Source organism: Panthera uncia, chromosome D2 (genome assembly GCF_023721935.1).
Source record: "Panthera uncia isolate 11264 chromosome D2, Puncia_PCG_1.0, whole genome shotgun sequence".
Lineage (NCBI taxonomy): Eukaryota > Metazoa > Chordata > Mammalia > Carnivora > Felidae > Panthera > Panthera uncia.
Window position 1 is genome coordinate 16,472,246 of NC_064818.1, and position 16,574 is coordinate 16,488,819.

General features: G+C 43.0%; 1 protein-coding gene across 4 annotated transcripts in view; it reads right to left on the reverse strand.

Moving 5' to 3' along the window:
• The window catches only part of GNPAT (glyceronephosphate O-acyltransferase), a 33,113-nt gene that overhangs the window by 16,259 nt on the left and 280 nt on the right, over positions 1 to 16,574 (reverse strand). The window contains exons 2-4 of one of the 4 annotated variants that reach the window (XM_049645019.1): positions 15,753 to 16,329; positions 8,281 to 8,463; positions 1,491 to 1,667 (exon numbers count right to left, since the gene is read on the reverse strand). In XM_049645019.1, coding sequence (XP_049500976.1) covers positions 1,491 to 1,667; positions 8,281 to 8,463; positions 15,753 to 15,758 — 366 coding nt within the window. In that variant the 5' untranslated portion in view covers positions 15,759 to 16,329. Of the gene's footprint in view, positions 1 to 1,490; positions 1,668 to 8,280; positions 8,464 to 14,886; positions 15,116 to 15,752; positions 16,559 to 16,574 lie in introns of those variants that run through there. The other 3 variants (XM_049645018.1, XM_049645020.1, XM_049645017.1) reach the window with 3 other exon arrangements.

The following is a 16,574-nucleotide window of genomic DNA, read 5'->3' on the forward strand; positions in this document are numbered from 1 at the left end:
CTCTCCTGCTCATGTTCTGTCTCTCTCTGTCTCTCAAAAATAAATAAACCTTAAAAAAAAAAAAAAAAAAAAAAAAAAAAAAAAAAAGGCCAAGAAAACACCAGAAAAATTTCTCTGGATGGCTTTTTTTTTTTTTTTTTTTTTTTTAAGGTTTATTTATTTTTGAGAGACAGAGAGAGACAGACCACGAGCAGGGGAGGGGCAAAAACTGAGGGAGACACAGAATCCGAAGCAGGCTCCAGGCTCCGAGCTGTCAGCACAGAGACTGCCTGACGCAGGGCTCGAACCCACAAACTGTGAGATCATGACCTGAACCGAAGTGGGTACTCAACCGACTGAGCCACCCAGGTGCCCCTCTCTGGATGGCTTTATCAAGCATTCTTTGACAGAGATCCAGAGAGTAAGTCAGCAATCTAGAAAATAGTCAGAGGAGGAAAAAAAGAAGAAATACTTGAAAGTAAATGACTGAATAAAACAAAACCTTAAAAGACATGTACAGGCAGGTCAATGAAGGTTACAGCTTCTTGGTAAGAGGAAAAACGGTATTAAAAAACATAAATGAATAAAAATAGGAAAAGCTCTTCCTTTCAGAGGAAAGCAGGCTGTTAACAGTGATGGAATTAGAAAAATCACCATTTGGCAATCATTAGAGTAATAACTGGTTCAGGCAAAAATCATCAGTCAATGTAAAAACTAAGGGAGGAAGTAAGGCGGACCCCTCTTGAAGCATCTCTCCACAAGACACTTACTCATTACAAAGGGAAATACCACCTTAACCAAATGCTCAAAGTGCACATCACTGTGTTCCTGACCTGCTGCACTGAGAAGGACACAATGTTTTCCCACTGAGAAAACATCACTCGAATCCAAATCAAGGCAAGCTATAAAACAACTGGTCTGGTTTTGTTTTTTGGGTTTTGTTTCCAAAACTAATATGAAACACAAACAAAGGCCGAGTTATTGTTCTAACTTAAAAGGGTCTACAGAGATAAGGAAGCTGAATGTGACGTGTGATAGAGGATTGTCTTTTGCTGTACAAGACATAACCGGGACGATTGGTGGACTACGAATGAGGGAGGTCTGTATTCTAGCGTTAAATGTCAGTTTGCTTATTTTGATAATTGCGCCAGATGGGAGTATCCTAACCCCTTATGGGAAAAACACACCGGAGAACTGAGGAAAAGGATGAAGGAAATGTTGGAGGGGAATCCAGGTGAACCGCGTACAGAAATTCTCGGCATTACTTCTGTAACTTTGTGGACATCTGACATTAGGTTAGCCTGTAAGTATTACCTGACTAAGTAACTTAATCTCAAGTCTGAAGATCTGAAAGTGACAAACATCACCCTCCAGAGAGGCAGAGCCTCTTCCGGCCAGCCTGGATGCCTGATGCCAAGGGCCCGCTCATTTGGTGCAGAGTGAGATGTCTCTGCGTTGATTGTATCATGAGGGGTAGAAGAAGAGGTTGTTTTTTAACCAGCAATACTCACTTTCTGAATACCTTCTTCATTTACACACACTTTTGAGAAAATTTGTTTAAATATTTTGCTCAGCGCAAAGGCAAAAAAACGGATGGCTCCCAGACGCAGTTTGTGGCTCATTTCATCCAAGATCTCACAAACTTCCTCTCGGAGGACATCGACGGATTGAAGGGATTCCTTGGAAAGCTAGAAGGAAAAGGAAAAGCAGGGAGACGTTTCTGAAGGAAAGAAGCCAGAACTGTATTCCCTCAAGCCAGTATGACTAGTTCCAAATGGACCAATACTATATAGCTCAAAAATGCTACGCTCTCTTCTTCATTTAAATTGACATAATTTATTTTCCAATATAACCACAGTAGATAAATGATCCTATTTAGATAAACTCACAGACTAGAAATTCAAAGAGAATCGTCTTTCAAGGATAGTATTTTAGACTAAAGAAAACCTCTCACCTTTCATTTGATTTGTTAATAAGCTTACAACCAAATTCTCTAAAATAAGTTGTTGCCCATGTATTAGTGTCCTAGAATACATATTTAGCAACTTCTTTCCCTAGAATGTTGCAGCACTCCATCTGCTTGCTCAATGCTATTACAGGGTAACATACAAGGTAAAAATACCAGATTATATCACAATAACCGTTTAAACTATTCAGATATAGAGGTCACTGGGACAAAACTCTCCCAAGTATCAAAGGGTAACTAGTGAAATCAATGACCTCACAACGGAACTCTCTTTATTCATATGGCACACCACATCTTCTTGTAAAGAGAACAAATATGGGCGTGTGCTAGGCCTGGAGATGAACAAGTCCGTTTCTGTCCTTAAGGAATCCTAATCTGACTCTTTTTACTTCCCCCTAAACAAGCATGTTGGAAACAAGTGTGGAGTCTATGTGATAAATAATAATTATCCTTTGCAGAGGAGAATGTTCTGCTTTAGGATGAGGTCCAGAAGATCAGAGGGTAGAATGCTGGAGTCCCAGCTTCCTAAATTACATGTTTTTTTAAAAAACAATGAGGTGAAATTAATATAGCATAAAATGAGCCATTTCAAAATAAACAGTTCAGTGGCATTTGGTACCTTCACAAATGGATAATTATCCTCTACCTAGCTCCATATTTTATCTTTTTCAGGGAAACGGAGGAATCAGTGGATTAGTGGTAAGGATGGATTTCAGGAAACAAGCCTAGGAAAGGGAGTACATTTGAAGAACTATCAAAATAGTTGAGGCCAGAGACAGAAAAGGCCCAAACAAAGGTAATAAAAGGTGCTGAAGAGAAGGCGAAGGGCAGAGAGACGCTCAGTTCTTTTGGGCAACAGAATGGATGGTGGGGCGGTCCTGAGATGGGGGAGACAGACCAAGGGTAGAAGGCAGTGTGGTGCAGGGGTTGAGAAGGCGGGGATACTGATTCTGAGGGGTTTGTGAGACATACAAATTAGATGACCTTCAGGGAACAGGACAGTCAGAGATAAAAGTGTGAACCCTGATAATCTAGCCAAGGCTAGAGATCCTGTCTGGACATCACCAGACTACAGGTGAAAATGGAAATGAAGACAATGGACAAAATGGATCAGGGAGGCTGCAGGGATAAAGGAGGCTGAGGGTTTGACCTTGAGAAACACTTGCCTGGTGGATGGAAGAACCTGTAAAGAGATTAACAAGGGAGATATTCAGAGAACTACACTGGGTTGCACCATAAACATCAAGAGAGGTCCTGCAGGAGACTGCCCAACAAAAACTGACACAGTTTAGATACAGCGAAGACTAAAACGGCCCCTGGGATCGGGTCCCTTGGAGATCCACAATGACCTTTACTGGATGAGGTGCATGGCCTGCTAAAAGTGGGGCGTGAATGGGGAAGGACAGACTATACCTTTGAGGAGCTGAGCCGAGAAGGGAAAGAGAGACAGCGCGTCAGAAAGAATACGTGGCCGAGAGGGCCCTCCCCCAGCCAGGAAGCGCTTATGCCAGCCGGGCCGGTAGAGAAGGCTGAAGAGTAGGAAGGACATGACCCCCGGGGTTCTGAAAGAATTACACACATGAGGCATTCAGGGGAGCAGACTGGTCGATTCAGAAGGAATGCCTTCTCCAAAACTGGACGAAAGCACGGAAGCAGAGAATGACCTGATCCCTTATTCTGTGCACCTGGGCTTCTCATTTGCTCAACAGGTATGTCTGTCCTTCCAGCACCCTCTTCCTGGAAACCTCAGATGAGATTAAAAGATGAGCAATAGCTCTGTAAGTCCTTGTCCGGGTGCTGTCCCTCTTCAGTCTGCTCTCCGCACCACAAACCTGAGTGGTCCCTTAGATGCAGCAGTAATCTCATCTTTCCTCGGCTAAAAGCCCTTTGATGGCAGCTCTTGCATTCCTGTGAGCCAAAGACAGCCTGAGTTGGAGAAGCGGCAGCAGAGATGGAAAGAAACAGACAAGAGCTATCAAGGGGAGCACAGCAGCCGCTCCTAGTGACTGACTAGGATGAAGGCAAAGCAGGAAGCTGAAGACGGCATCCAGATTTGCGGTTTGAGCAGCAGGCACATGGCAGGGTTGTTCTTGGGAGTACAGAAAACAGGGGGAGGCGGGTGTGCGTGGTACAGCGGTAGGGGTGGGAGGGTAAGAGAGTTTGATTCAGACATCCTGAATTTGAGAGGTTTTTGGATTTTCCAAGTAGGTATTCCAATAGACATCAAAATACGTGTCTCAAAAGAGATCTGGACTGAAGCAACAGATAGTAATTATTATTTATTACATACTGTTGTTTGTAACATATTACTAACATAACAACGTAAGTATAAGGAAGATACTTATAATTCTGGCAATAAATAAAACTGCTCAGAGAGTGAGTTAGAAGAAGAAGTTGAGGAACAGCAGCATTTAAAGACACAAGCGAAGGAAAAGAAGCACATCAACGGAGGAAATCAAGAAGATTTGGTGGGAGGGGGGATGCCTGGCCGACTCAGTTAGTGGTGCATGTGTTGTTTTTTTTTTTTTTTTTTAATTTATTTTTGAGAGAGTGAGTGAGCCAGGGTGAGTGGAGCAGCGAGAGAGGGGGGAAAGAATCCCAAGCAGGTTCTGCACCGTCAGCGCAGAGCCTGATGTGGGGCTCCATCTCACGAACCATGAGATCATGACCTGAGCCGAAATCAAGAGTTGAACGCCTAACTGACTGAGCCTCCCAGGCGCCCCGGATCACGGGATTCTTGATCTCGGGGCTGTGAGTTTGGGTCCCATGCTGGGTGTAGAGAGAACCTAAAAACTTCTAAAAAAAAAAAAAAGAGGGAGAGTGTGCCAAAGGCTGCGAAGGATTTCAACAAGGTTGATTTTAGCCATAAGGAAGGAAGTCATTATTTGCAATCCTGGAGAGATGAATTACAGCGGGTTGGAAACCAGATTCCAGTGAGCTGGAGCTGCGTATACACAAAGGGTGAGAAAGTACAGAAAACAGCCAGCTGCTTCTAAGAGTAGAACACAACAGGGAAAGGAAGTGCTGAGTCATAAGGGGGAACAAATGTGCTCAAAGGCTGATTTAAGCTGGAAGACAATTAAGCATGTTCAGTGAGGATGTAAAGCAGTAAAGAACAGTAAGAAGTTAAAGACATTTGGGAGGACGATCGATCGAGCAAACAAAGTCCCGGAGGAGGAGGGAGCAAGTGAAGTTCAGAGCAAAGGAGTAGGGGAGGGACTGAACTCCCAACAGGAGAAAGGGTTCCCTGTCCCCTCTGAACAGGAAGGAAGAGGAGAGTTATGGGTATCAGATGCAGGTCAATTAGTAGCTTGATCACAGGAAGTTGAGAGTGGTCATATAATGGTTTACATTTTTTTGTGAAGCAAGAAGAAAAATCTCATGTTGAGGGTAAGGGGGGGGAGATGGGAGGCTCAGAAAGAATGGGACGGACACTGACGCCGTCATTTTGGAGAATGGAAGAGACTTCACTGGGGAAACAAAGAATTCCTGGGTAACAAGAATTACAGAGGGCCCAGTTGGGTTACATAATCTTGAGTTATAACAGTTCCAATCTACTTACATTATGGGATTTTTTTCTCAGTAGCACAGCCAAGTTTGAGAAACACTGGCTTGGGTCAGTCACGCTTGATCTGGCTATGCACTAGAATTATTTGGGGAGCTTTTATTAACTTTTTTAATGTTTGTTTATTGACAAAGAGACCGACCATGAGCAGGGGAGGGGCAGAGAGATGTAGACACAGAATCTGAAGCAAGCTCCAGGCTCTGAGCTGTCAGCACAGAGCCTGACACGGGGCTGGAACTCATAAGCCGTGAGATTATGACCCGAGCTGAAGTCGGATGCTTAACCAATTGAGCCACCTAGGCACTCCTACTTGGGAAGCTTTTAAAAAGAAGATGAAAAAGAAGAGGAAGAAGAAGAAAGAGATGCCTGGGTCCTATTCCAGAGTCATTAAATCAGAATCTCTGTGGACAGTACCAAAGCATATTTTTTTTATTCATTCATTCAAGAAATATTTATTGAATGTGTACTATGTGCTAGGCACTAGGAATACAGCAAAAAAAAAAAAAAAAGTCATTAAGGGAGATAAAATTTTTGCCTTCATGGAGTGTATATACTGGTGGATAATAGCAGTTAACTTTCTGTAAAAGTTCTATCAAAGAGCCAGTATTGAGAACCACTGTCTTTGGCTTCTAATTGACGAGGAAACTTCATGCCGCTGATGGAATAGGACCAATCAGAGAAGACTAATTGTTTCTTCAAGACAGATCATGACAGAGAGATGAAAACAAAAGGATTAGGAGCACAGGTCATACGTCCAAATCAGAAGAAAACAGCAGAGATAAAGAGCTTTTCTGAGGCCATACATCTGACTAAATTCCGCTTAAAAGTCAAAGAAGCAAAGATCTCTCCAGGTTCACCTCAAGGCACAAGAGCACTTGGGCAACAGAACAGGGAGGGCCGGCCGCCAGGAAGCTGTAGTCCTGCCCACTGAATGCCTCTATCCTGCTGCCTTCAAATCGCACGTCCAAGACAGAACTTAGTGTTTCTCCCCAGTCCATTCCTTCTCCTGGGCTCCCTATCGCAATGAATGGTGCTCTCATTTCTAAGTCTTTCTTGCCCTTCCCTTCATTCAATAAGGTCTACTCCACCTCTTAAATTTCTTAAATCTGTCCAACTCGTTTCTACCACCACTTACCGGTCTAGGCAAGTGTGATCCCACAAAGGGAGTATTGCAAAAGCATCATAACCAGACTTCCCCTCTCCGTCTGGAGCAGAACGGTGCTTCTAAAACATAAACCGATCAGGCCACACTCCAACCTGAAACCTTTCAATGACTTTGCACTGTATGTAGGGTAAAATCGAATTCCTCTGGATGGTTTATAAAACCCTTCACCATGTGGCCGCTGCTTCCCTCTCCAGTCCCAATTCTTACCTCTACTCCTTCTGTGCCCTCTTCGGTCTGGTCGGACCTGCTTCTAGTACTGTGAGTACACATGCTCTCTAGTCTTTAAAATAAGCCGGTGGTTCCCAAACTTTGCTATACTTTGGAGTTGACTGGGCTTCTCTAAAAACTACTACTAGAATGTCTGGTTCCCTCCCTCTGACGTTCTGATTTAATTCATATGGGAGTCAGATCTATGCACAGGGATTCCTGAAAGCTTCTCCAGCAATTTTAATGTGCAGTGAAATTTGAAAACCACAGGGAAAATGTTATCTGCTCTGCTAGGAACATTTCTTCACCCACTTCACCTGGACAACCCCTAATCGTCTTTTAGGTAGGCATCATTAAAAAAAAAAATCGATTTTTTTTTTTTTTTTAATTTAAATTCAAGTGAGTTAACATACAGTGTAGTCTTGCCTTCAGGAGTAGAACCCAGTGATTCATCTCTTACATAGGACACCCAGTGCTCATCCTGAAAAGTACCCTCCTTAATGCCCATCACCCATTTAACCCATCCCCCCACCCACCTCCCCTCCAGCAACACTCAGTTTGTTCTCTGTATTTATGAGTCTCATATGGTTTGCCTCCCTGTTTTTATCTTACTTTTCCTTCCCTTCTCCTATGCTCATCTGTTGAGTTTCTCAAATTCCACAGATATGTGAAATCATGAGATATTTGTCTTTCTCTAAGTGACTTACTTCACTTAGCACAATACCCTCTAGTTCCATCCACGTTGTTGCAAATGGCAAGATTTCATTTTTTTTTCATCACCGAGTAGTATTCCATTGTGTGTGTGTGTGTGTGTGTGTGTACACACACACACACACACACACACACCACATCTTCTTTATCCATTCATCAGTCTATGGACAAAAAAAAAAAAAATTGCTTTCCCAACTCCCTACACAAATTATTTGCCTTATAAGTAATTAGCGCCCCTGTATACTGGGCTCCCGTCAGCATGTCTTATATCAGATTTCATTGTCAATTCAATGGATTATACAACTGTTGTCATTCCCTATCAGACTACAGTTGACCCTTGGACAACGTGGGGGCTGGGTGCCAACCCCCCATGCAGTTGAAAATCCATGCATAACTTTTGACTCCCCAAAATCTTAACTAATAGCCTACTATTGACTGGAAGCTTTACCGATAACATGAACAGTTGATTTACATGTATTTTCCATGTTATATGTATTATATACTATATTCTCACAATAAGCTAGAGAATATATTTTTAAGAAAATCATAAGAAAAAAATCATAAGGAAAATACATTTACAGTACTGTACTGTATTTATTAAAAAAAAAAAATCCACTCTAAGTAGACCCGTACAGTTCAAACCTATGTTGTTCCTTGTTGGCTGTGGTTGAAGAGGGAATCACTTACCTGTTTAATGACATAATGAACCTCTTCAGAATTGAGAACACTGTATTTAATATCACTTGGCTTGCAAGGAGTAATCCCCTTATAGACAAGAGGTGTGTAGCATTTCATTGCAAACTTCAAGTCACTGACATGCCTCCTCTCCTCTAAAATATCTTCAAATTCATCCCATTTTTTGAGCTCCTTCTGTGGGTAAGGAAAATGAAAGAAAGTAACACACATACTGTAAAATAAATTAGGGCAGATTAGGGACTACGCTGGTAAGGTTTCATCTTTGCCAACATTTTTATTCAAGGACACATGAACAAGAGCAGAGTGCACTGATAAAAGGTTCTCCTATACTAAAAAAAAAGGAAATATAATGACAGTTAGGGGTCAATAAATTGATACTGAATTATCACAATATTTTATTATGTCTGTTTGCTATCTTTGTAAAGCCAGTACCCTTTTGGAAAAGTCAACAAAGATAGTAAAGATGAGACATTAAGCTCTAGAATAATCTGACCAATTTTATAATCAATTTTATCTGGTCAATTTTATCAATCACATTGATAAATATGTCTTGCCTGCCTCTTCTCCTTAGGATTCACAATTAAATCAAAGCATACAATAGAAATTCAAAATTATGTCAAATCAAGCTATATGGGTGCCAATCCACTTAAGGCACCCCATATGTCCTCCAACTTCTTCAAATACTTTTTTCCTCTGGTGACTGAAGGGCGGAAGTTTGAACTTTACCCTCTTGGAGAAGTGCTGTTGGGGCGGCAGGGATGCCCAGGTCATGGCTCCTGCCACTTCCATCTACAGGCTGTGATGAGACGCAAAGAGCCACCTGCCTTCTCCCTGGCTACCATGCGTGTTGCTGACACAAAGGGTGTCCTCTATCCGGGGTTGGGCAGATCCTAGGAACTTCTATTTATCTTTCCTGCATTAACCTGTGTGAGCAGCGGTCAACTTACTGGGGAGAAAAAAATGCTTAGAGATTCTGGGGCACTTAAATAGCAATTCAGATTCTAGTAAAATGTATTATTATTATTTTTTTTAAGAATTGTTTTGACCAGGGAATTAAAAAATTTTTAAATTAGTTTTGAGAGAGCATGTGTATGTGAGCACACGTGTACAAGCGGGGGAGGGGCAGAAGGGGGAGAGGGGGAGGGGGAGGAGGAGGGGGAGATGGAGAGAGAGAGAGAGTGAGCACGAGCGAGAGAGTGAGCGAGCATGTATCCCAAGCAGGCTCCATGCTCAGCAAAGAGCCTGATGCAGTGCTTGATCCCATGACTCTGGGATTATGACCTGAGCCAAAATCAAGAGACACTCAACTGAATGAGCCACGCAGGTGCCCTTAATAAAATGTTTTAAAGCCAAAAATAAATAAATAAATAAATCTGGAAGTTACAGTAAAGCTCAAAGAAGAAAATTTAAATCACCTGTTGTCCAATGACCCAGGGACCATTCTAGTGAATGCTTTTTTTCTGGGCATATACACACATTCCCACCTGACACACATACATTTTGATTTGTCACTTGAGTTTTTCACTTCCTGTATAAACTTCCTTGTCCTTTCAGTTTCTTCCACCATATTATTTTTACTAATGGAACTTTTAATTATTTTCCATTCGTTGCTATTAAAAAATACAACACACATTATTATTTCTTTCTAATTTAATCATTAAACCCTGACCTCCTTCTAGTCTTCATCTTCCCAGACCTCCCTATGGCCTGACTCCATTCTTAAGGGCTCCCTCCTTTCCCCACTTCCAACCATCCTGAAATTTTCCTATTTTTTTTTTTTTAACATTTATTCATTTTCGAGAGGGAGAGAGAGACAGAGCATGAGTGGGGGAGGGGCAGAGAGAGAGGGACACACAGGATCTGAGGCAGGCTCCAGGCTCCGAGCTGTCAGCACAGAGCCCGACGCGGGGCTTGAGCTCACAAACCTTGAGATCATGACCTGAGCCAAAGTCGGTCGCTCAACCAACTGAGCCACCCAGGCGCCCCTTTACTTTGGTTTTTAATTCATGACTCTTGTCACAGCAGAAGATCCACCTCATTTCTCTAATCCAGTGATTTCTCAACCTTGGGGGAAAATTTCAACCAAAATGAAAATGTTTCTTCTTTCCTCCCATTTCCCTTAATGTTAACAAATCCAACTGTCCTGTCCAACCCACTGTACTGCTCATCTGGCTTTAGATACTAATTGTACATGTGGTCGAACCTCCTGCTTGGTTCTCTTCTCCCACGGGAGCTCCTGATATACACATCTAGTTGCAAACACTTCACATTTGGCCCTCCTAAGGTTTATTTATTTTTAAGAGACAGAGAGAGACAGATCATGAGCAGGGGAGGGGCAGAGAGAGAGGGAGACTTAGAATCCAAAGCAGGCTCCAGGCTCTGAGCCGTCAGCACAGAGTCTGACACGGGGTTCGAACCCCTGAACTGTAAGATCATGACCTGAGCCCCAGTCGGATGCTTAACTGATTGAGCCACCCAGGCGCCCCGACATTTGGCCTTTCTAAAACTGAACTCATTTCTCCTCTGCACAATCCTACAACCTGCTTATTTTCTGGAGTTTTACACCAGAAATCTCAACAACCACCATGCCATCTACATCCCTTTGCATTATTCTAGACCATCCTCCCTCACCCTTGTGTGCATCCATCTGATCCTGTTAAGGTGGCCTTTAAGAACATAGCACATCTACTCCTCAACCACAGGTCCAGCCTGTGCACTTTATCACAGCAGCCTCCTCACTGGTCTCCTTGACCCTTTGACTCTACCCTCCATGCTGCCATGTGCTCTTTTCAAAACACAATTCTGACCCAGTTGTCCCCTGCTTAAAAGACTTAAGTGACTCGCCACCTCCTTTAGAGTAAGACCTAAACCATTTCTGATGTCATACAAGCACCCCTATGAGCTGGTCTGTCCCTCCCTCTCCAGACTCATTGGCCACCATGCTAAGGTCTACTCAATAGCAAATGATTTGCATTTCCCCAACACAGTTCATTGTTGACATGCTTCTGGGTCTTTGCACATGCTCATCTCTGTGTCTGGAAGGCCTTTTTGTTCCTCTGTCATCCTTGCTCAGGCATCACTCTTGTGAGAAAACTCTCCTTGAGTTGCTCAGAGGGACTTAGTCTGCCTTCCCCATCAGAACGTCTTTACCCAGTACCTCCACCTATGATGGAATGTACCCATAATACTGCAATCGTTTGCATGTCGTCACCCCAAAATGCAAGTATCCTGAAGACAAAACACATGTCCTCTTTGTATTTCCCAACATCCAGCTGTGTTTGGAATAGAGCACAACTGAAGGACTACATGTTGAAGTAACAGAAAAAAATATAGAATATTAAACTGAGAACACGACTAGGCATAATGAGAATACAAACAAAAGGGCACTTAAGAGGAGTTTCAACATCAAAAGGGTAGCATGTAAAACATGTGAAATATGCAAACACGAACATTGTTATGCCCACATACATAAAGAATAGATGAGGGAAAAATCTTCTAATGCTGGGAATCTACCATAAAACTCTGTCCTTGTAACATATCATACTCTTGCTTGTAAGGTTCAAGAACCTTCTCAAATCTCCCATTTCTCATCAGTAAAAGAATATACAGTTTATGTATAGACTCAGACTGGGTACAATGTAACAAACTGTCATTATAGATTATATAATTTTAGGGATGAAAGGGGATTTAGAGACTTCCCACTTAGTGGTCCTGGGAGTGGGAAGAGAAAAGGACTGGAATCAGCTAGGGAGACAAAGATCTTCTCTCTCTCTCTCTGTACACACACACACACACACACACACACACACACACACACACACACGTAAGGCATTTATGTTTATAAACATTTTTATATTACATATGAATATATAAAATAATTATAAATAAGTATACATATATAGACAGGGAGAGAGATGGAGGAGGGAGGGAGACCCTTTTGCGCTGTTCACCTGAAAACACTTAGCCATCAACCTCAGCCTCTGTTTACCTCTGTGTACCATTTCCTGACTCTCCCCCCTCAACCTAGACTGAACTGACCATCTTCTCCTTTGACTCTTAACTGAGCCTTTCCTGACAGCATCTAAAATACTTCATTAAACCCAGATTGGTATCTCCCCTGCAAGACTGTAAACTTCTTGTCTGCATAGGTAGTGTGTCTTATATGTTTTTGTATTTCCAGTTCCTAGTAGGAATTCATTGTAGAATGAAAAAATAAATTACTGAATGAAGACACTTCCTGAGCCCTGCTGCTGCTGGCTCCCCAATATTCATAGGCTAAAGCTCAAAGTGCTCCCAATCTGGTCCTGACCCAATGGCTAATCCAGTGATTTAACCCAGGCTGCACGTGAAAATAACTTGGGCACTTAAAAAATATACTGATGCCCAGGACCCCCTAGAGATTCTTGATTAATTTAGTCTGTGAATGGTACCTGGGCATCAGAATTATTTTTAAAAGTACTCCAAGTGATTCCTACATGCAGCTAGGGTTGAGTGTTAACTACTCATTTGTTGGCCTTCCCTATACATGATGGAGAAGTATTTACTACCATAAGATAAATGTATTTGCACAGCTCCTCATCTAGGGGCACAATACAAAGAGGAGCCCAAGTAAGATTCCAGTTATTTCCCCCCATTGTTTTTCTATCTTAATTTTTACAGCAGCCCCTTCTTATTTGTAGCTAAGCAAGCTTCTCCTTGTACCTCCCTTTCAACTGCTCTGGAGGATCCATTCATTCAACAGATAGTTAGGGAGAGCCCACAACATACCAGGCACTGTTCTACAGGCTGAGAATAAAATATGAACAAGGCAGACAAAGAACATGTAGGAAAAGAGCTTACGCTGCCTTACGGAAAGACAGGCAACAAATAAGTTCACTTAGGCATACTCCCAGTGGCACGCTGGTGAATGTTTAACCATGGGAGAGCCCTGGCAGATTTCGAGCTACCAACACGACTTCCGTGGGCGGAGAGCTGGGGAGGGATGTGCAGTAGCCACTATTACATAGCATCTCTACCTTACAGTCTGATGGACATAAATAACCTCAAAAGTGTGGGTAACAGTAAAATTTAGTAAAATAATTAGGAAGTGCTGAGCTTGGGGTATTTATTACTTTCGTTTTTAACAGAATTTATTTAACTGTAAATTTACGAAAGTCAATCTTTAATTTTTCATAACGGTTGTATGTCAACAACGGGCTCTACAAACGTCATGAGAAATTAACACACAGCTTTGAGAGTCAGTACAAGACTAATGTTAACACGGCATTGGAAAAGGGAATATAAAGAAAATAAAATATAGTAACTAACAAGGAAGGACTGGAGAGCTACTTTAGATTGAATGCTTGGGTTGAGGCCTCTCTGGGAGGTGATAGTTGAACTGGGACCTCAAATGGGACAGGGGAAGCGATGCCAATTTCTGGGAAAACAGCATGCCACACAGAGGGAACTGTAAGCACGCTTGAGGGGAGAGCCTGCTTACTGTCAGAGAAACAAAGGCCAGTGGAGCTAAAGCCCAGTGAGCAACATTAGTAGAATCAGAGAGGTAGCAATGGTGTAGTCTTGCAGGACATTGTAAGGAGTCCAGATTTTTCCTTCAGACTTTAGCAGGAAGCCATAGTTTGGGTTCTGGGTATACCAGGAAGTATCTATCCCCAGTCTTCTTTTCATCCCGTGCTCTCATGAAAAGGTTTCGAGCAGACCTACGGCTTCAGCTACAATTTGCTTGCTGATGTCTGACAAATCCTTATCTTTAGGCTAGACCTGCCTCTTTTCCTCTGGTACCATGTTTCTAACTCTGTCTTCTGGAGTCTCCCAAACACCTGTGAGGTATGGGGCCCATAACGTAGTAATCCACGACTTAAAAATCATTCATTCTACCACTCGCATCTGGAATTGAACACACCTGAAACTGACACAACCTGTTCCTCTCCCCAGATTTCCTATCGGCAGCGTCCGCCCAGTTGCCAAATCACAGAAACCTCCTTTTCTTCAGCCACCGAATTCAACTATCCTAACCAACTCAAACTAACCAATTTACCCTTCTCCCTAGGCTCACTGCCATTGCCTCAGGCTTTTATGACTTCTCTGGATGATGGCAATCATGTTCAGTTGCTCCCCAGGCTTAGGGCGTCAGATTCCTTCTCCTATCAGATTCTCCTTCTACGTCTCTACTTAAGTGAAGGTTATCCACACAAATAACCACTCTAGAAACCCAGTCTCCTTAGACTTCCAAAAATATAAATCCGATCATCCTTAAAGGTTCCCTTAGAAAGCTTTTATTCTTAAGGGTGCGTAAATATGATATATAAAATCCGTCTAGGAACTATCTTCTGCCCACTTCCTCAGTTTTGTTTCCCACGTCTCCTTTATTCTACCCTTACCTAACTACTAGGTTCTCCCAAACATGCAAGGGAGTGGCTTTCTTACATGGGTGCCTACCATGGGTGTCTTCCTCTCCTTCATCTCCCATTCACACCTCAAAAACTCAGCTCACATGTCGCCTTCTCTTAAAAGTCTCCTCTGAGTCCCCAAACAGGTCAGGTGCTCCTTCTCATTCCTGCCACAACGTGCTGTGGATGACTTGACCTTTGCCCTTACCTCACTTAATTGTAACTGCAATTGTTTATTTTCATAACTTCAAGTCCATGGAAGCAAAGGCTGGGTCTTTAACTTCCATATCCAGGGTGTTGAAAATAATGACTAGGACGCTGTAAGTAACCAGTGCTGTAATGTTTGTTGCAATCAGGAGTATCTTACATATCTCTAAGTACTACTCTCACATTAGAGTATTGCACAAGAACAGTGTGGCTGAGGAAATAAGGACAGCCTGAAACAGTAAGAAAAAGTTCAGGTTATCCTAAGAGTAAAGCCTATGCAGTTACAAGGATAGTGAGGGCTTCTGTCCAGCTTCAGAGGTAGAAAAAGCTCACGTACAATCGCCTTAATTTTTCATGTGAAAAAGCCGACCAAAGTGTTATCATTAAAGAACCAGCAGTAAATGGGGAAGTAAAAAAAAAAAACCCAACTCTTTCCTTTATATGCATGTGCAAAATTGCAGTCAATTCACAAGCCAGTTTAGGGCTGAAAAAGCTACCTATGGTGAGTCAGGATCTACACAGCAACCCGGTTCCCTGTATGCCTGGTCTGGAACAGCAGAGTCAGAAAATGAGGTCAAAATAGTTCCCCCACAGAGCTGTGGGGTGAGGTCAACAACTAGAGAGGTTAAAGTAATAACTCTCACAGAAGTGGGCAGGTGACAGCAATTATAAGCCCAGAGCTCTCCACATGGAGGGAGAAGTTTCCCCATGTTCCAAAGAATGCTGGTGTCCCAATTTGAAGGTAGCCCTGTATCTACCTTCTCTTTTGAAACTGAGTTTCTGGTTTATCTCATTGTCTTGTCTTTTCCCTGTTACGACCTTCCTACACACATTAACATTATAATTAAGGCAGAAATTGGCACTAACCTCCATGACATAGTAACATGCTTTTTAAAATGCATTCTTTCATTGCCTTGTAAAGTACGTAAAAATTAATTTCGCGGTTAAAAACAAAAAAATTAGCTGCCCCAGAATTGTGCAATCCTGAGAACTACAAAACGTTCACCTCATAATTTCTTCATATAAATGGTGAGCGACCGACATTCTGTTGGCAAAAAAGATCAGTTAAAATCGGGAGAGGGAGAGAGGGTTGGGGGTTAGAAGGCAAGTTGGGAGAGGCCGGGCGGCATTAGCTTCCTTCCGCAAAAGGTACGGATGGAAGACAAAAAACGCAGTAAAATTTTCCAGAAGTTCCCAATCTTTCTATTTGAAAAACTTTTAAGTCTTATCACAAACTCTGTGTCCCCATACGAGCCAAATACTTTTCTCCCAGGAACATCACGGCAGCAAAAGGGCGGGGTGGGGAGCCACACGCTGACATGTTAGGCCAGGTCAGAATCGCAGGTTTCTCCGGTTCCACCTACAGGCAGCCCCTCGCTGGAGGCAGAGAGATCCCTTTCTCACGCCTCATTCCTGCGTCAGGGGCTCTCCGAAGGCCCCCCGCCTGGTGGAGGCAAAGAGAAAGAACGAGTGGAGAGGAACCAGAGGAACCGTCGCCCATAGAAACTTCTAAAAGCTTACACACATTCACACACACAGCGATACACCGTTGCCTTGGAAACCAAGTCAACCACCTCACCCCTCCTCGGCGGCCCCGGCACCCACTCTTTTGGGCCAGGGGTCCTGGCCCGCAGGAGGCCGGGACCGGCAGGGTGGGGTCCTCTCTTGCGGCCCCGCCCCGGGCCTCGT